General features: G+C 45.6%; 2 protein-coding genes across 10 annotated transcripts in view; both read left to right on the top strand.

Annotated features, from left to right (window-relative positions):
• The window catches only part of Ripor2 (RHO family interacting cell polarization regulator 2), a 179,580-nt gene extending 177,000 nt beyond the window's left edge, over window positions 1–2,580 (top strand). For all 8 annotated transcript variants that reach the window (XM_078020619.1, XM_078020615.1, XM_078020614.1 and 5 more), the window contains one exon: window positions 717–2,580. In XM_078020619.1, the coding sequence (XP_077876745.1) occupies window positions 717–817 (101 nt within the window). In that variant the 3' untranslated portion in view covers window positions 818–2,580. The remainder of the gene's footprint in view (window positions 1–716) is intronic.
• Window positions 2,581–10,301: 7,721 nt separating this feature from the next.
• On the top strand, window positions 10,302–17,724 carry Armh2 (armadillo like helical domain containing 2). 2 transcript variants are annotated; one of them, XM_078020613.1, is made up of 4 exons: window positions 10,302–10,472; window positions 12,208–12,373; window positions 14,030–16,536; window positions 17,218–17,724. In XM_078020613.1, exons 3-4 carry the CDS (start codon window positions 16,269–16,271, stop codon window positions 17,643–17,645), a joined length of 696 nt encoding a protein of 231 aa, XP_077876739.1. In that variant the 5' UTR covers window positions 10,302–10,472; window positions 12,208–12,373; window positions 14,030–16,268; the 3' UTR covers window positions 17,646–17,724. The 2 variants fall into 2 exon arrangements, with proteins under 2 accessions (XP_077876739.1, XP_005337146.2); XM_005337089.5 differs by lacking the exons at window positions 10,302–10,472; window positions 12,208–12,373 and having other exon boundaries at window positions 13,057–16,536.
• Window positions 17,725–20,566: the final 2,842 nt, after the last annotated feature.

The following is a 20,566-nucleotide window of genomic DNA, read 5'->3' as shown; positions in this document are numbered from 1 at the left end:
CGACGGTGCACACCTGTAATCCTAGCGGATGGCAAGTTCAAAGCCAGCCTCAGCAAAAACGAGGCACTAAGCAATCCAGTGAGATCCTGTCTCTAAATAAAATACAAAATAGGGATGTGGATGTGGCTTAGTGGTCAAGTGCCCTGGTACCAAACAAAAAACAAGAATAAAATAGTTATTCCTAATGACTGTTTTAGGTATAGAAAGTATTTAACGCTCTAAAATGTACCCAGGGAGTTATTAGTTTATCCCTTCCGTTCTGAAATAACCATGAAGGTAAAAAGTAAAAGGTGGAAGTGTAAACTGGCCAGCCATGCTCTCCACTGTGAGCTAAGCAAGGGTCCCTGAAGCCTGTCACCTGAGCTGCGCACACAGCAGCATCTCCAAGAATGACCATCACTCCTGGTTCCTTCCACTCTTTACGTGCCGCCCACACCAGCCCTGGGCCCTGGCCACCCCAGGTCAGGTCTCAACACTGGCTGTACACCCCAGGGAAACCTAACGCACACGTGCCAGGGTCCACCCCAAAGAGTTGCTTCCTTTGGTCCAACATGCGTTTTGCATGGGGTTTCCAAAAACCTGAGTTTGATCCTCAGCATTGGGGGCGGGGGGAGCAAGAAGAACCCCTAACAACCCATCCCTAAACGGTGATATTAATTTTCTTTGAATGATGAGTAAAAAGTCTCAGTGGTGTTCATGTTCACTGTCCCACCCAGGAGAAGACGGGCGGCTGGCCTATGAACAGCTGGACAAATTTCCGCGAGACGGTGTGAAAATTGGAGGTCGTCATGGAGCTGAGGTGGCCACGGCCTTTTAGCCACGGGTCACGCTGCCTGGCCACGGTCCCGACTTCTGGCCCCTTCCACCCGGTGTCCAGGACTTGAAGACCTCCTACAATGTGAGGGGAGACTCAGTCTGGTTTCACAGCCCCTCTGCTTTTCCTTTGGCCACAAAAACAGGGCTGTGCAGAACTCTGATCGCGTCGTCGACCGTGACTGGCAATATCAGGAAGAGTCTGTCTTGTCTTAATAAGTGGGGATTTTAAAACAGCCATCTTTGTACTTTTTTGGAATTTCAATAAGCTTGAAATTGTCATGCGATATTTCTATAAATACCATCTGCTTTGCAGTTTTTCTCTGTGGTGTTCTCAGGGTTGAGTGGTCCTTTAGCTACCTAATTTTACTTTAAATACAAGCACACAAAAAAAGAATTTCTTCAAACAATGCTTGCCTGAAGAATGTGGCAAAATGACCCAATGTAAGAGTCTGATTTTTATATTTTACTTTTTTAAGCTCTGTGTTTCTTTTGTCCATCCTAAAAATTCCCAAATCGTGTTCTCATTATAATTAAAAGATAACTAAATCACTAAGAACTGCCTTAGTAAGATTATACCCATATGCTCAAAACCCAAAAACTCACTAAGCCTTTTTTATTTGTTTTTTGTTTTGGGGATGTTTTTTTAGTGGGACTGAACCCAGGGCCATTTGGGGTATCCTCCCAGAGCTACATCCCCAGCCATTTAATTTTTTTTCTATTGAGACAGGGTCTCATTGAGTTAACCAGGGTGGACTCAAACTTGTGATCCTCCTGCCTCAGCCTCCTAAATTGCTAGGACTACAGGCATACACCACCATGCCCAACAGATTTTTTTTTTTCCTAACAAGAGCCATTTTTTTTAAAAAATAATACTCTTACCATATAGGTATTTTGCTGCTAAGACAAATTAAAACCAAAAGTCATGGATTCGAAAAGCTGTGATGCTCTTTCAAGGTGGAAGAATGAGGAATCCTTAATGGGTTAGGACCATAGGGACACTAAAAGTCATTCCTGCTTCTGTAAAAATCACGTGAAATTAGGAAGAAGGACTCCCTGAAGGACCGCAAGTGCCCCTAGAAAAGTCCTCACCACTAGGTAGGACCCCCGCCAAGCAGCTGCAGTAGCTTTAGGCTTCAGGAGCAGGGCAACAGGCCCCCCAGGGAGTCGGGGCCTTTCAGCTGTTCCTGAATGACTTTCCTCCCTGGGAAGGGGGACAGGAGGGGTAGCCAAGGTGTCAGAACAACACTGTGAGTGCGACTGAAACTGTGGATGTCGGCAGTATTCTGGACATGCTTGTACGAAATCTCACTTGGATGTCATTTTAAGTATTCACATGTTAGCAAGACTTTTAAAAAAGAATTTATTTCCTTTTAAAGTGAAACTTGTTTGCCAGGCTTCGGGCAAAATCATTCTTTTAACTGTGAAGTTCTAATGTACATATTTGTATATTTATAAATATTATGTATGCATATGTCCTTCATTTTAAAGACTCACTGTGCAGTCTGTGGTTAGTATGCACAGTCGATAGTCCACCTTAAATGGTTGAAATGGGTCTTTCTATAGGAAGTCAATTCTCACATGTTACAGGGTTTCGTTGTTTGGGGTTTTTACATTTTTAATTTTTTTGGATATTGCATGAGTGATCAATTCCACATCTTTTGTATCCACGTCTGCATTTTATTTTTGGTTAGGGGGTGCTTTTAGTTTGGTGGCATTTGTATTCATCACTCAATCATGTAAGTTAAAATAAAAGTTATTTTGTAATTACTAGTCTCCGGTCAGTACAGAGTCTGAGATGATTTCTCACATGCCCTTCCTCAGCTGTATCCACAACACACTGCACCTCATTCTCAACCCTCTTCTTATCTTGCTTTTCTTCACCTATATAAATAGGGAAAGTAACTTGATAAGAATTCTGAGATGTCCTAAATTGAGTTTGGGCGAATGGAAGGAGGGGAGAGAGGAGAAGGCCCTTTTAAATCAGAACTTCAAGCTCAGTCAAGTGCCCCACATCCCTTTCTATTGGCTGAAGGTCAACCTCCAAGGCCACGTTGCATTCTGCTCTGGGAACCAACCAACCAGGAAGCAGCAACGACTCCTCTCCATAGACTAACCTCCTATCCATGACTGCCTGCTTCCCGGGGTCCTGCCCTCCTGTCGGAATAGTCACAGTAGAGTCCGTATAAATGATTTATGTTACTTCTCCCCAAAATGCTGTCATAAATTCCGCAGGTCCCTGAGGTCTGGTGGGCGTTTTGCAATTGCTGTCTGACCTGTTGCAGAGGCTTAGGAATGTGTCCCACTGGTCCAGCGCCTTTGGTTACCATCGATACAGCTCAACAAACCCTATTTTCAGAGACCCAGACCTCAAAACTTTGACTTACAAAGTAGCCCCAGATTGGTCGTAAGGCTGGTTGGGGTGTGGGCGCTGTGTGTCAGGGTCACAGTGTCTATGACCACAGACGAGCGACTCGAGGGCAGAGGGAGCCTTCATTCACGACTGCTCCATCACAAACCACCCGCAGCAGCATCACAAGGGGCCTGACATTCACCTCTGGAATGTTCACCAAATATCATTCACGGCTGTACTGAGTCAGGTCCATTGCTACACTGTTGACCTGCTGCATTGCCTCAGTTACTTGACAAAGTCATCAGGTAAGATGGCAAAACTGAACGCAGCAAAAGGTAGCAGCACTTCTTAGTAGATGAGAGAAACAACTTACTCAAGTGGACAAGATCACTTTTTACCCCTGACGTTTTCCTGGAGAGAGTACCGGTTATTAAACAAATCATAGCTTTTGGTATTGAGAAGGTTCTAAGTGCACCTGGGCAGCTTTTTGGTCTGGACCTAGATGTCCTCCAAAGGTTCATGCGCTAACAGCCTGGCCCCAGTCTGTGGCACATCAGGAGGTAGTAGAGCATTTAGCCGGTGGGCCCAGGGCAAGGAAGTTAGGTCACTGGGGAAGGGGCTGCCCTTGAAGGAGATATTGGGACCCGAGCACCTTACGCTGTCTCTGCTTCCTGGTCACCACGAGGTGACCAGCTTTGCTCTACCACACTTTCCCCATGATGATGCTCTTTCCAAAAGTAAAGGAGCCAACTCACCATGGACGATACTTCTGCAACTATATGTCAAATTAAATCTCTCCTTTTAAATTGTTCGCCTCAGGGTATCTTGTTATGGCAATGAAAACTTAGCTAGCACAGGAAATTGGTACCGAGATGTGAGGTCACGGTTGTGACTATACCTAAATGTGTGGTTCAGAGCCTTTGGAACTGGTTTGTGGGATGAATTTGGAAACGTTTGAAGAGGGGAGCTAGAGAAGGCCTGGAATGCTGTGAGCCCTTCCGATGGGCTCAGAAGACCACAACACTGATGGGAATGCAGACAATAAATGCTGTGTTCTTGAAGTTTCAGATGGAATAAGGGCTCCATTGGGAACGGGACTAGCGGCCATTTGTGCTATGTTCTGACAAGAAGACTTATCCACACTGTCCATTCCCTGAGTCTTTGTGGGAGGCTGCATTTAAAGGTGTGGACTAATTAATCTGGCAGAGGAAATTTCAAGGCAGCACAGCATTCAGGCAGTGGCATGGGCGTTGCTGGATTCTTTTTTTATTTTATTTTTAAATTGTTTTAATTAGCTATACATGACAGTAGAATGCATTTATGCACTTTGATATATCATACATAGATGGGGTATAATTTCTCATTTTTCTGAGCGTACATATTGCAGAATCATATTGGTCAGGCAGTCACCTATATACAGAAGATAATGTCTGTTTCATCCTCTATGTTTCCTATCCCCACATCCCCTCCCATCCCCTCTCTTCACTTCCCTCTCTCTAATCTAAGGTAACTCTATTCTTCCCTAGTGCCCACCCCTCTCTTATTGTGAATTGGCATCCACATATCAGAGAAAACATTTGGCCTTTGTTTTGGGAGATTGGCTCATTTCATTTTGCATGATATTGTCCAACTTTGTCCACTTACCAGCCAATGCCATCATTCCATTCTGGACATGTCCAGTATTCTGGTCACGTGTGTATGAAATCTCACTTGGATGTCATTTTAAGTATTTACATGTTAGCAAGACTTTTAAAAAGAATTTATTTCCTTTTAAAGTGAAAGTTCTTTGCCAGATTGTGGTGTTCTCAGGGTTGAGTGGTTCTTTAGTGGTCAACTCTGGAAGTGTTCACCAAATATCATTTACTGCTTTTACGGAGTCAAGCATTCCCCTAGAGGTTTATTGCTACACTGTATTATGTTGCTACACTCTATCCCTTTGAGAATATTGTGTATATTGCTACATTATATTTCATTGACTATATATATATATATATATATATATATATATATATATATATATATACCACATTTTCTTTATCCATTCATCTATTGAAAGACACCTGGGTTGGTTCCATAGTTTGTCTATTGTGAATTGTGCTGCTATGAACATTGATGTGGCTGCGTCACTGTAGTATGCTGATTTTAAGTCCTTTGGGTATAGACTGAGGAGTGGGATAGCTGGGTCAAATGGTGCTTCCATTCCAAGTTTTCTGAAGAATCTTCATACTGTTTTCCATAGTAGTTGCACCAATTTGGTTATTTTAGCCAAATTTACTGTGAGAATTAGGAACAGAAAGCATATCATAGAAATTTGACAAACTTGCAGTTTGTCAAGAAAAGGAACTTACTTAAAACCACTGAAGGGAGGGCATGGTTTCTAAAAAGATCAGAGGCATTAAAAAGAGGCCAAGTAATCTTCACTGAGAGAAAGATGGTTTGAGGTCATCTCAGAAAGTGGCAAGGCCGTTGCATGTTGTAAAAGTAATCTCTTTCAAAGATTTCCCTTGAGAAGACAGCCCCAGGGTGCCCTGCTTGCACAAGGCCACCTAAAAATCATTTTCCTGGGATTCATTTCTCCATGTTCTGCTGTCAAAGTCCTCAGTAGCCACTGTTACAGTGGGCCTCGCTCCTGCTCCAGCCAGTGGTGGACTGTGGCATCATCCACATAACACTGGTCCTTCACACATGCAGAATGCAAGGGTGGGGTCATGGAGTCTTCCACCAAGATTTAAGAGAAAGGATAGGCAATACAGGGCAGCATCCAAGGGCTGCGAATAGCCTGTGAGAGGGCAATGCATGAAGCTGTGTGTGCAGCCAAGCTGCAATGGAATCCCTGGGAAGTTGGAGATGTCAGGAGCCTGGAATGCCTGCCATGGGAAGGCGCAGGCGATGAGCAGAGTCAGCCCAACAGAGAGGCCATGTCGGCTGCTGCCAGCAAGGCCACTGGGTGGGCTGCCCAAGCCCAGCGGAGCTAACCTCATGCCGACATGCTCCCCAGATACTGAATGCAGGACTAGAGCATTCAATGTCTGCCCAGCTGGGATTCAGTCTTGTTTGGCTCCAATTCCTCCTGTCTATGCTCCTCTTCCTCCTTTTTGTTCTTTTTTTTTTTCTTCTTCCTCCTTTTTGGAATGTGTATCTTGTGCCATTGTATCTTGGAGTAATGTAACTTGCTCTTTCAATTTTTATAGGGTTTCTCAGCAAGGTTTGCCTTGAGTCTCAAAGGAAACTCTGAACTTGGGCTTTCTGGCAGTGCTGAACTGTTACGACTGTGGAGGCTCTTAGAGATGGACGCGGTTCATCCTGCATTGTGGGATGAATATGAGCTAGTGGGGGTCAGAGGCAGAGTGTTAGAGTTTGGATCTTAAATGTCCCCCCAGTGCTTATTACCAGAGTGCTAGGTCAGAAGCCGCACTCCAGAGTTCCCAACAAACCAGGTCCTTCCACTTGCCACAAAAACGAAACAGAAAAGGTAGTGGTGAAAAGAACTTTAATCAATATGGTTAGTGTGGCTTAGAGATGGGGTGTCCCCCCAAAGCTCATGTGTGGGACAATGCAAGAATTTTCAGAGGTGAAATGATTATAGTATGAGATAAGACTTAATCAGTGGGTCAATCCACATCAGTTACCACCCAGTTAATCCACATCCATGGTAACCGTAGGCAGAGAGTGTCTGGCTGGAGGAGAGCGGTCACTGGGGGTGGGTGTGCCTTTGGGATATACACTTTGTCCCTGGTGAGGGGAGCTCTCTCTGCTTCCTGGCCACCATGTCTTGAGCTGCTTTCTTCTGCCACATCCTTCTGCCATGATGGTCTGCCTCACCTTGGGCCCAGAGCTATGGAGTCAGTGGACTGAACCTCTGAAACTGCGAGCCAAAATAAAGTTTTCCTCCTCTAAGTTGTTCTTGTCGGGTGCCACCCCCGACCAGCAGCTAAACTAAGGGTCGCTTGAGTGGATTTCCTAAGGTATCAACTAAAACACACACTTTACCTTTAATTCAAGGCCCAGGACGGCTCCTGTGCCCTCGGCCTCAAGCCCCCCGAATGGGAGAGCAAGGAATGTCACGAGAGGCTGTTGAGAGAGAGGGGGGGGGGAGAGAGAGAGAGAGAGAGAGAGAGAGGCATTTTATTCAGGGGACTCTCATTCTTTAGAAATTTCCAACCAGTAAAGATCAAGAGGGGTGGGGTAGGAAGGCACGCCCATGCATGAAGACACATTTGGCAACATCTCTACGACTTTCAAGATCGGGGCCACCGGCTATAGCCACTTTGAAGTGGCCAGATCATGGGAAGTGACCGACAGAGCCTCACCAATCAGGAAAGGAAAATGCTGGTCACATGACGTGGTGACAGTCCTGGACAGTTGCGTCTTTGGGTCCAAACAATGCAAAACTGACTAAAACAGGGCTGGGGATGTGGCTCAAGTGGTAGCGCGCTCGCCTGGCATGCGTGCGGCCCGGGTTCGATCCTCAGCACCACATACAAACAAAGATGTTGTGTCTGCCGAGAACTGAAAAATAAATATTAAAAAAATTCTCTCTTTAAAAATAAAAAAAACTGACTAAAACACTGGCCACATTGGAAAGGCAAAGTGAAACCAAGTGTCCCGGCCCTGTCTTCAGGGTGTTGACGGGAGCTTTAGGTTTAACAGATGAAGAATTGGGGCCGAGGGTGAGGAGCATGCCTCATTACACAGTCTTGGTCAATTGGCCTTGGATGATGATCCTCTCAGTGCTCGTTGTGTGACGAGAGGTGGCTCCAGAGTTCTTTATCACTTGAAGGGGACAATATCCACTTGGCAGTCAAGATGTTCATCTATCAGGCCTGTGACCCTGGACGTGGGGATGGCTGGAGACCTCAGGATCCCAGGGGGATAAGATGGGTCTGGTGAGCTCAGGCTGTAACCTTGCATTATTAGTGTCTAGATGAGTGTGCCTTAAGTGACCAACATGGCTACGTGCAGAGCCGAGCAGGGCCCCGGCACGAGGTGTAAGGTCATAAAGGATTCAGGACAAGATGAGGGCAGAGATGCTGAGCTTGGTCCTGCTTTCAGCTCCCTGTGGGGCATTTGTGGGCCTAAGTAGGCCCTGCTTCAGCAAGGGCAGCCTCTGAGTCCCCACTGAGGGTCCTGGGCTGAAGGCCCACCTCCAGCTTGTGCTATTGGGAGGTGGTGGGCCTTCAGGAGGTGGCCTGGTGGAAGGAAGTGGGTCACTGGGGGCCTTCCTCTCTGCTTTGCTCCCCCTGCCATTCGTTGAGCAGCCCTGCTCCACCAGGCCCTTGCGAGCTAGCAGGAGGCTCTGCCTGGCCACAGCCCGAGCAAGGGAGCCAGCTGACGGGGCCGAAAACCCCGGGGACCGCGTCTTCTCCTCAGTAGTTGTTCATCTCAGTTTTTGTCACAGAAAACAAACAGGCAAAGGTGATTAGCTGGGTGTGGTCAGAGCACACCTGTAGTACCAGCGGCTCAGGAGCCTGAGGAAGGAGGATCTCAAGTTCAAGGCCAGCCTCGGCAACTCAGGGGCACTCTGGGATGGAGCTCAGTGGGTGCCACAAATTCGATTCCCACTACCACGAATAAAATAAAGGCAGGGGAAGATGAGGTCAAAGACCCCAACCCCACAGGGTTGCCAGCGAGGAACGACTGGAGGAGTAATGGGGGGAGTCGTGCTGGTTATTTAATTGGAGAGAACGTTCCCAACAGAAGCAACAGTAAGTGCGCAGATCATGTTGGTGTACTGAGTTTCCCGGTGACCACGTTTTCAAAACATCAGAGAACAGGGGAAGGGTATTTTATTTAATCTAATGTATCTGAAATATTTCAAAATGTAACCAACATAAAAAACTACTAATGAGATATTTTTCATCTTTTTCATACTAATTATTGAAATCCAGTGTGCATTTTACACTTACAGCACTTCTCCACTCAACTAGTCACGTTCAGATGCTCAATGGTCACGTGTAGCTGTGGCCACCGTCCTGGACGACACAAGTCCACGTGCCCCCAGGTGTCCCACGGTATCCTCTATGGTGCGCACACTGCACACTCTCCCGCGAAGTCACATGGACACCACTCCAGGGGGCACATGTTTGATCAGTGGTCACGCTCCTCGGGTTCTTTCAACCTAGAAGAGAGCAACGTTCTCTAAGCCGTTTTGAAAACTTTCACATATTAATACATTTGAAGTAAACAGGAAGATCCATTTTGTAGATAGAATGCCTCAAATTTGGGATGATTTGAAGTAGAGCCCAAGAATTTGACGATAAGCTGAAAATGACCGTGAGACCGATGGGAGCCAAGAATGAGTCCACCAGGTTCGACTGAGCCACAGGAGGGATGGAGTGCCATCCACCAGGAAGAGGCTCTGAGAAGCCAGGAAAGCTAAGAGAACCGGGAACTCTGTTTCAGACATGACGAGTTTGCAGAGTTTTTAACATCCAAATGGAAATATCAAGTTGGTGACTGAACATGAATCTGAAGCTCAGATGAAAATTTCTATTCAAAACAAAATTGGAGACAGGGTGGGTTGTGTGCTTCTGAAGTCCCAGCTACTCAGGAGGCTGAGGCAGGAGGATTGCTTGAGTCCAGGAGTTGAGGCCAGCCTGGGCAACAATAGCAAGACCCCATCTCAAAAAAATAAATAAATAAATAAACAAACAGCAATAACAAAAACACAGAGACTCGGGAGTCTTCAGCATACACTGGTATATCTCACGTAAGAAATGTAGGTAGAAAAAGAAGAAGAATCCAAGGACTGAGCCTTAGAACACTCCAATATTTAGAGGTCATAAAAAAAGCCGGGGGAACCAGAAAAGGAAAACAGAAAGTGGCCAGTAAAAGAAAAAAACAAGACAGCGTATCTCAGAAGCTGGGTGAAAAGGGTTCCCAGGATAACCAGATGCTGATGCTGAGTGTTGGGAGCCAGCGACCGCACCCTGAATATGGCGCTGGTCTCTGCTTCCGCTTCGTTAAGCGGTTAGAGTTGTTAGAAGTAAACAACTCCTTGCAAGGCTGTGGGGCTGGGCTCTGGTCTGCTTCCGCTGCGCTGTACCTATTAGACTTTTCCACGTGGTGCTAGTTCATTGGCAGGGCTGGGTACTTAAGCCAGGGCAGACCGACTGCTCGCTCTCTTGTTCCTGTTTTCTCATCATGATTCAAAGGTCCTGAGTAAACTGCTGAAAGAAGAATCCTGTGTCGTGTTTCCCTTGCCGGCGAGGGGTCGACAGTTGGTGGCCCGAGCGGGGAAGAATATTCCTCGAACCCAGGATCCAGAACTTTCAGCAGTCAGGGTGGTGCACCAGTAAGTTCCCAGGTAAAGTGGGAACCCGCAAGTAAATAGCGGGACGCTCCTCTGTAGATAAAGAGGGGGGGGGGAATAATAGAATGGGACGCTCCTCTGTAGATAAAGAGAGAGCGGGGCTTTTGTACTTTCACTTTCTTTATAGCTTTGAAAATATTATGGGTGTTACCTCTTCAAGCCCAATTTTGTTGGCCCTGGATACGCTGCTATGTTCAAAAGGACTTAAGGTGGAGCAGAGCACTTTGCAGATGTTTTTAAGAGGAGCTGATATAGCGGCTCCTTGGTTTGCTTTTTCAGGGAGTCTTACGATTCCCAGCTGGGACAAATTAGGGAAAGATCTAATGAACAATGAGCAAGGTACTTTAGAGGGTGGTGTTATACCACTTTGGAAATTGGTTAGGGAATGTATAGCAGACGGTAAATGCCAGGAAGCTGTGGGTGAGGGTCAGGCCGTTCTTGAACAACTACATGAGGAAAAATCTGAGGGGTCATATAGCGAAGTGGCAGAGAGTGTTAAGAGTAAGAGTAGTGAAAAGGCAAAAGAGCCTGAAAATAAAAATAGGAGAAGGCTCTATCCAGACTTGACCGAACTAAAAACACCTGAGGACACAAGCGACTCAGAGAGTTCTGAGGACCTTGATATATTGTTACAGCAACTACGTAAGATAAAAATGAAAAGGAAAAAAAGGGAGACACAAAGCATGAAAGCCTACCGTGAGAAGGGGGATAAATCTAATTTTGATAAATCTAATTCTGAAGAGGAGGTTGAGAATTTAGAAGAAGATGCAGTGCCTGTTGCACCGCCCCCATATGTGGGGGGAGTCCAAAGCTCCGGGAGAACTTTTCATACACAGGTTTGGAGAACAGTTAATACAGACATGGGACTAGCGTACCCGGTTTTTCAGGACGCTAATAGGGGAAGACACCATGAGCCTTTAGATTTTAAAATAATTAAAACCTTGGCAGAATCCGTTCGCACTTATGGTGTAGATGCTGCCTTCACTCTTACTCAGGTGGAGGGGCTTACCAGATTTTGCATGACCCCCTCAGATTGGGCTAGTCTGGTGCGCGCTTGTGTTTCCCCAGGCAAATACTTGGACTGGAGAGCATTTATGCTAGAGGGCACGGTAGAGCAGGCTGCCCAAAATCATGCGGCGGGATGCCCCGCCTGGGATAAAGATATGCTTTTGGGGCAGGGCAGGTTTGCCAATCAACAAACGGGATATCTTCCTGAAGTATATGAACAGATTAATAACATTTGTATCCGTGCATGGAAGTCACTCCCAAATAGAGGAGAAGTGTCTGGCAATCTGACTAAAATTATACAGGGCCCTACAGAACCTTTCTCAGACTTTGTTGCTAGGATGGTGGATGCTGCGGGAAAAATCTTTGGTGATCCCGATAGAGCCATGCCTTTGATTAAGCAACTTGTTTTTGAGCAATGTACTAAAGAATGTAAGGCAGCTGTTACTCCCTATGTTGGAGGTGGCTTACACTGATTTAGTACATTTACTACAATCAAAGGGCTTGCTTATTTCACCTTATAAAGTACAGACAGGAGACTCTATTGATTATCTTGGTGCTAGTATCTCTTGTGAAACTATTACACCCCAAAAGGTAACTCTTAGGACTGATAATTTACATACGTTAAATGATTTTCAAAAATTATTGGGTAACATAAATTGGATTAGGGGTTACTTACATATTCCCAATGTTGAATTAAAACCCTTGTATGAAATTCTTAAAGGTGATTCAGATCTTACTTCCCCTTGACATCTTACTGAGGAAGCCAGGTCAGCGTTGCTTAAAGTGGAAGAGGCTATACAACATGCCAGCCTTTGCAGGCTTCAAGAGGATAAGCCTCTTCAATTATGTGTGCTCGCCACTGTACGGCAACCTACTGGAGTTTTGTGGTAAGATGGTCCTTTGTTGTGGATACATCCACGTATATCCCCTGGAAAATCCCTTGAGTATTATCCTGATGCAGTTGCTTCCTTAGCTATGTTAGGGATACAACAAAGTATACAATTTTTTGGTTTTCCTCTAACGTCTGTGATTGTCCCTTATATGTGTCAACAAATTCAAGTTTTGTGTGCTAACCTGGATAATTGGGCTATATTACGATGCTCTTTTCCAGGAGAGATAGATAATCACTATCCTTCACATCCTCTTATTACATTTGTTAAGGAACATCCTATCATTTTCCCTAAAATCACTTCTTCTACGCCTATCCCAGGAGCTGCAAATATCTTTACAGATGGATCTAAAACTGGTATTGGAGCCTATGTGATAAATGATCAACTTCCTATCCAACATCAGTTTGCTCCTGGCAATCCACAATGGGTGGAGCTGCAAATTGTCATAAAAGTATTTGAACAGGGCTGGCGATGTGGCTCAAGCGGTAGCGCGCTCGCCTAGCATGCGTGCGGCCCGGGTTCGATCCTCAGCACCACATACCAACAAAGATGTTGTGTCCGCCGAGAACTAAAAAATAAATATTAAAAATTCTCTCTCTCTCTCTCTCCCCTCTCTCACTCTCTCTTTAAAAAAAAAAAGTATTTGAACAATGTCTGTTTCCTTTTAACTTAATCTCAGATTCTGTTTATGTAGTTCAAGCTTTAAAGGTGTTGGAAGCAGTGGGTCCCATACACACATCAGGAGTAATGTCTTCCCTTTTTCTCCATCTTCAAACATTGATTTGGAATCGCTCCGCCTGTTTTTACCCCTTGCATATTCAAGCCCACACAGGTTTACCGGGTGCTCTTTCTGCTGGCAATGCGCAAGCTGATCTTGCTACTCGTCCTTCTTGGGTGTTCCCTATTTCCTCCTTAGATCAAGCTAGAAACTTTCATAGTAAATTTCATATTAATGCACGAGCACTTCAGAAGCGCTTTACTATCTCCCGTGCTGATGCTCGGCAGATTGTATTGGATTGTCCTAATTGTATCATTTTACATCATCCCTCTTCTGTGGGCGTAAATCCTCGTGGTTTGCGGCCTTTAACTATATGGCAAATGGATGTCACTCATGTTCCCGACTTTGGCAAACTTAAATATGTCCATGTGTCTGTAGATACTTGTTCTGGCATTATCCATTCTTCTGCTTTGTCTGGTGAAAAGGCTGGAAATGTTATCACGCATTGCTTGGAAGCCTGGGCAGCCTGGGGATTACCACAGACCATTAAGACGGACAACGGTCCAGCGTATACTGGATGACAATTTTCTTCCTTTTGCAACCAGATGGGTATCCAGCTTGTCTGTGGTTTACCCTACAATCCACAAGGTCAGGGTATTGTAGAGCGCGCTCATAAGACTCTAAAAGAGATGTTAATAAAACAAAAAGGGGAAATTGGCTTAGGCCACACCCCGAAAGAGCGCCTCTCCCTGGCTCTATTCACTATTAATTTTTTGAATCTGGACATCCAAGGGCGCTCTGCTGCGACTAGGCACTGTTCGCCCCCTGCCCCGAACTTTGGGCACGTTAAGTGGAAAGATGTACTTTCTGGACAATGGTATGGGCCTGATCCCGTGCTGGCATGGGCATGAGGTTCTGTCTGTGTTTTCCCACAGGACCGAACGGAACCGCTGTGGGTGCCAGAGCGCCTCGTGCGGAAAGTTCCTCAAGCTCCGTCAGGAAGGAAGAATGAAGATGAACAAGATGAGGTGCTTGATGCTTCTCCTGATGGTGATCGGACATGAGGTCGTCTGGACTGCAGAACGACTCCTCTGGGCGGTGGTGAAGACGTGGCCATATCCATTTCCCGTAACTTCTCAGGCTGGTGTACTTCCATCTTTCTTCACTACTAATGGCTCTGCCACCATGGATTGACCGACCTTGCCTATGGATACTGTAGCAGCTATTGATAACTTTTCTACTGTTTCATCATTTGACACATTGTGTTTCTCTGTACATGTTAATTACTCTGATTCCGTACCTTGTATTATGTTAACCAATCAATCTTTGGGCTGGTTTGATAGTGATGGTTCTCGGGGCTCAAATGGTAATGCTACTGTAATCAATGGTGTTTTTCCTGCTAAGGTTTTGAGAGCCAATACTTCTATTCCTCAACAACCGGCATTGTTGCCCCGTTGTAAAGCCATAAAAACTAGTTCACCAGCTTGGACTGGATGTCAGGGCTCATTGACCCCTCAGTTTATTAATTCTAACAAAACCTTTATTCATCTCCTTTACTCAATTGTTCTAACCAGACGTGTAGACTTGTACAATGCTGGAATGCCTCTTTGGAGGACTCTGTTGTGGTAGTACGTGTGCCCTCCTACTTGCCATTGGATTGTGCCTGTGGTGTCTGGTTCGTATGCGCAGGCGGCAGCGGGTGCAGAATCTTATGCTTGTACAAGCCTTTGCCGCTTTAGAGGCAGGACAGTCCCCTCAAGCATGGCTCACCATGCTCAAGTGATCGACACAGCACAGGGTGCGAGGCAAGGCACTGCACTTGGGAGCTCTAGGTTTGAGTCCCAAGAAAAGCATGTCCTACTGCATGTGGGTTTGATGTCGACGCCCCACCTCCATGAAAAAGGCATCGCTCGGAATGGTGACTCGCCTGGGGAGGCGCCCCTCAGGAGTGTGCCATTATTTACGGCCACTTTTGCACAATGGAGATAGGACCTCTACTTTTACCTGTTGCTTGTAATTAGAAAAGGGGGAACTGTTGGGAGCCAGCGACCGCACCCTGAATATGGCACTGGTCTCTGCTTCCGCTTCGTTAAGCGGTTAGAGTTGTTAGAAGTAAACAACTCCTTGCAAGGCTGTGGGGCTGGGCTCTGGTCTGCTTCCGCTGCGCTGTACCTATTAGACTTTTCCACGTGGTGCTAGTTCATTGGCGGGGCTGGGTACTTAAGCTAGGACAGACCGACCGCTCACTCTCTTTCCTGTTTTCTCATCATGATTCAAAGGTCCTGAGTAAACTGCTGAAAGAAGAATCCTGTGTCGTGTTTCCCTTGCCAGCGAGGGGTCGCGACAGCTGAGGATGGAGAATTGGATTCAGCAGAGTAAAGGTCTTCGTCAGAGCCTTTTTGGGCAACATCAGGGGAGTCCTAGCTAAATCCTGTTTGCAGACCATCCAAGAGACAATGGAAAACTTGAGTTGGCGTGAGGCGGGCAATTCTTTGAAGAATGTGCTGTAAAGAGGAGCCAAGCGAGCCCTATGCAGTCACTGCAGGAGGCTGTGTATGAGGTCAAGAGCTTTATTTTTGTAATGAGAAAAAAAAAAAGGCCAGCCTGTTTTTTGATGAATCAAAGGACCAGTTGAGATGGAAAAATCACTCAGAATTTCTGTGGGGAGGCAGAGGTTGGTAGAAATCTGCACAACAGAGAGGGCATCCATCCATAGGACTGGGAGGAGTCAGATGTTTGGCAGGGAGTGTGCCGGGAGTTCCAGGAGTGCTCTTTTAAATAAGATGAGTCTACGATGCAGAGAAGACCCTGTTAGTGACAAAGAGCAGAGTAGGTGCAATGCTGTGAGTCAACAATGGCAGAGAGCAGACCTGTGGAATAGCCAGACGACAGCAGGGAGTTCCAGGTGGGCTCTGCGCTCCTGAAGGTGCAAGGGCAGGGGGTCTAGCCTGCATTTGGGGACCAAAGTCAAGCCAGGTTTGGGGCCTCAGAGAAGGGAAGTAGACCTGGTCTCATTACCCTGGGTCGGCCCTCAAGGCCCCCAGGAACTCCTGTGTGCTGCCTTCTGGGGCGGCACGTTCCATTCTAAGGCGTTGCCCGGTGACGGCTGGAGTTCTTGACTATTAGCTCCCCTCAGGCTGGTGGGGCACTGGGCACTGCTGGCCATTCTGCAGGATGACCAAGAAACAGTTTTTCTGCACACGAATTTGGGTTCGGATGCACCATTATTTTGTGAGGCTGTATCAGCGCCTCCGAAAATTCTGGAAGGTCACTATCAAGGACTATTTTGCTGAGGAGGAGGAAGAAGTTCACATGTCTTCAGCTGAGAGTATTTTTCACAAAGAAAAAATGCTGGCACTTGGCAACATCTTGAAGAATCAGCTTCTACCCTTTGAAGCGAGAGCCCAGGCTGCCCAGAAAATTGGGCTGCTGGCTTTCACAGGTATGATTTAAATGGCTGCGAAAGAGGCGTCTTACTGTCCTCTTGTTTGTGAGAACACTGTCATTTGGTGACTTCTTCAGTAACAGCCAGGAATCGTGGCGCACACCTGTAAGCCCAGCGGCTCAGGAGGCTGAGGCAGGAGGTTCAAAGCCAGTCTCAGCAACTTAGCGAGATGCTGAGGAATTAGCAAGACCCTGTCTTTAAATTTAAAAAAAAAAAAAAAATCAAAAATGGCTGAGGATGTACTGAGTGGTTAAGTGTCCTGGGTTCCATTTTAAATGGGTTGCATTTTAAATTTTTTAAAATTTGTTTTAAAAAATTAAAACAAATTTTTTAAAAAAGTAACATTTCCTTTGATAGAATTATTAGGGTTTTTTTTTTTGGTTTTGCTTTGTTTTTTGTCTTTGAACCACTATAGTTAGAACTAATTATTTTCTCCTTAGTGATCACTATTAGTGGATCCAGTGGGGCATGGTGGCACACACACCTATAATCCCAGCAACTCAAAAAAAAAAAAAGAAAAAAGAAAAAAAACCCCAAAACTCATGAGAACCCTTCTCCTCCCAGTCAGCTCCCAGCTTTGTTGCTTTGTGGTGGTTTCTCTTTGCTCCAATGTGAAACTAAGACTCCAGAATGTTAGTAGCTAAAACCTTTATGGAAATGCAAATGCTTGTTTTACAGGTGGACCCGCAGCTGGGAGATTTGCAGCTGAGTACATGAAAGAAATAGCTAACTTGTTGCAAAATGAGGAGGTGTCACCAAAGGTGAAGGTTCTGCTGCTCCAGAGCGTGGCATGTTGGTGCTACTTAAACCCTGTCAGCCAGAGAAAAGCCAGACACCTGAAATTTATTCCCATTCTCACTCAGTTTTTGGAACACCATCTTCAGTCTACTGTCAAAAGTGAAATCAATAGTGACCTCCTTGTTAAATTTTGGACGTGTTATGCTCTGTCTGTCATGACGTGCAATAACTTAGCATTCATGAAGGAGCTTAAAGACTACAATAGTCTAAGATGTAATTTGCAACTGTTGGCTACAGAGAATTGGTCTGGATGGCCTGAGAATTTTGCAGAAGTGCTGTATTTCCTAATAGGTTTTCACAGGAATTGATTTCTCTAAACTCAGTTACATGATGCAGTATCTGTGCCACTGTACTACCCTGGAAACCTTAATAAAAGTCGATACATTATTCTTCAGCATTGTCTTTTGTAGTTACCCAGTTCTACATAAATTTTTATACTATTAGTTAAACATACTGATGAAACTTCAGAAAGGGAAATACTGCTTAAAATGATCAGCCTTGTAGATGGGGCTCTTTGAGCTTGTGCATGAGTGTCCCCTCTCTCATTAGGAAATAAAGATGTTAAAATGCGAAGTTGGATATGATGGGGAGTATACAGTTAGAAAATTGTAAAGCTGGATATAATCTTTGTCATCTATTAAGCAAAGGCCTGTGGTAGCCAATGTCCACCATTAAATCATGAAACTTTACCTTCTTATACAACAAGTTGAAGCTGATTAAGAGCATGAATTCATAACTGATTTCTCTCTGAGGGGGAAAAATGATGCTGGGTTGTCATAATACTAGGTGTTCTGTGGTAATAAATTTATTGGAAGTAAAAAAATACCCCTTAAAAATTAAATGAGAAACACTGGTTATGTCTGTAATAGGAACAGTGGTTTATTGGAGGGTCTTAGATGACATTAAGGGCTGGGGGAGCGGTTTCACGGTGAGCCCATGCACAAGGCCCTGGGTTCCATTTCCAGCCCTACAAATGAAAGATGACACTAAGCAAAAGCACCCACACTACCAACTCCTCACCCGCCGTGCCCTGTAGTGGGCACTGTGGCCTGCTGGGTCCTTTCAGGCCGTTGCAATACAGGGTTTTCAGATGCAGTGTTTGGGGCTGGGGTGGTTTTCTGGCTACCAGAGTTGATCTTGCTGCACAGAAGGCCTCTGGAAGTGTGGAGAACTGAGAGGCCTTCAACTCCTTTGGCAGGCCGCTGGGTTCCGTCAAGAGCGGTATCAGACACCCAGAGGCAACCAAACTTAGGGCGACTCCAGGCTTCTTAGAAAGATGTTCACTCGCCCTAGTCTATGTAAAAAACACCAGCCTCATCAAATGTTATCACAAAAAAAATATTATGGCTGGAAATATAGCTCAGTGGTAGAATATGTACTTAGAATTTGGAAGGTCCTTGATTAATCTAGCACAACCAAAAAATATACATATATATATACACACACATACATTTAATGTGCCTACTTGTTTTTCCACAATACCTGCCTGTAGTTTAACTTGCAGCTCTCATGGGTTGCAGTAAGTACTGCCAGACTGAGCTGTGCTATAGTGTTGGGTTATAAAAAAACCTCACTTGAACTTACAGGAGGAAGGTTGGGAGGGAGGTGAAGCTCATCATTTGGAGGATGTCCCAGGAAACTTTCTCAAATCTTAGAGTGAAGAAAAGCTGTCCTCTGCTAGGCAGCAAGTGTTTTTGCCCTTTCTGGATTTTGTGAATTGTGTACAGCATGTTTCTCAAGCTTGAATTCAGATCACAGAAGTAGACTAAGGGTTGAAAATCAAAAGTTCGACTCAGAGACTGGATCACTGTCAAGAGTCACTTTTAACGCTTTTGAAATGTTTATTTTCTCAAAGTAATACACAGCTTAAGAAGTCAAATGCAAGGCCTCTAGAGTAAGATAGTCCCCTCCTCATGCACACGTCCAAAGGTAACCATTTGAATTCCTTCAGTTGTTTCTTCTCTATTCACCTCCATAGTTCTAAATAATCCACACACATGGCTAATTCTCTGCTTTTCAATCTTAGGCATTCTTTTTGCTTCAGAGGACAGAGGAGAACATAACGCTCCCCTCGTCTACCTCCACTTTTCCCCTTCCTCTCAGGATAACCCACACAGTGGTGGTCACTTCACTGTTTCCTGGCTGTCACATGATATGGTGTGACTCCATTTCATTCCTTGCACAATCGTGTTCCCTGGAGCTGCTTCCCACTTTGTTTCTGGACACCTGTCCCTGAGTCGCTCCCACTTGCCTGTTTAATCCCCCTCCATACTCCTGTACAACACACGGGGAATTCTCAGTCCTTTTCTTTTCCTTTTTGCAGTACTGGGGGTTGAACCCAGGAGCACACTTCACCTCTAAGCCACATGCGCAGTCTATTTTTTTGTTGTTGTTCTGAGACAGTTGCTGAGGCTGCCCTGGAACTTGCAGACTTCCTGTCTCAGCCTCCCAAGTCACTGGAGTGACAGGTGTGGCCTGCTGTGTTGGGAGACCAACCTCGAATGTGACTAAGTTAACTCCCCTGCTGGGCGATGTGGCATCAGCCACCCATGCCGCTGGACTGTCCCGTTCTTCTAGGTTCGAGTGACTGTGTCTTCCTACAGCCCCATGGGTGAAGCTATGCTCACCTGTTCCTATGTAATATAACCCCTTGCCCTGTTTAGGGGAGAATGTTCCATGGAAGTGCCTTGTGTGTGTCCCCTTCTCTTACTGTGCCCTTGGGTGTGGCCTACCCAGGTGTCAGTCAACCTGCTGACAGTGGACATCATGAAGATAGACTCAGCCCCCTGAAACCTGACCCTTGCCTCATTTGAATAGCTTCTCCTCTACAAAAGGGGTCAGTGCGTGCTCTCTCTCTCTCTCTCTCCCCGCAGACCCTTAAGGTCAGAGGAGCCATCACAGCAACCCCAATGAAAAAGGTATTTGTATTTCTTGTGTGGTTATTTTGACAGTTAGCCCAGTTTACCTGGGTCTTTTAGTCACTTGAACAGAAACCCGGCACTGCTGGTTTCTTTTTTCTTTTAAAGAGAGATGAGAGAGAGAGAGAGAGAGAGAGAGAGAGAGAGAGAGAGAGAGAGAGAGAGAGAGAGAGAGAGAGAGAGAGAGAGAGAGAATTTTAATATTTATTTTTTAGTTTTCGGCAGACACATCTTTGTTGGTATGTGGTGCTGAGGATCGAACCCAGGCCGCACGCATGCCAGGCGAGTGTGCTACTGCTTGAGCCACATCC

The sequence above is a fragment of the Ictidomys tridecemlineatus genome, chromosome 8, assembly GCF_052094955.1.
Source record: "Ictidomys tridecemlineatus isolate mIctTri1 chromosome 8, mIctTri1.hap1, whole genome shotgun sequence".
Taxonomy (NCBI): domain Eukaryota; kingdom Metazoa; phylum Chordata; class Mammalia; order Rodentia; family Sciuridae; genus Ictidomys; species Ictidomys tridecemlineatus.
This window is presented reverse-complemented; position numbering and strand designations above follow the sequence as displayed.

Bases quoted from the DNA above. Each gene is read 5' to 3' on its own strand.
- Armh2 (XM_078020613.1), top strand. From the start codon at position 16,269: ATGACCAAGAAACAGTTTTTCTGCACACGAATTTGGGTTCGGATGCAC. The intron at 16,537-17,217 runs GTATGATTTAAA...CTTGTTTTACAG, and splicing joins TGGGCTGCTGGCTTTCACAG to GTGGACCCGCAGCTGGGAGA.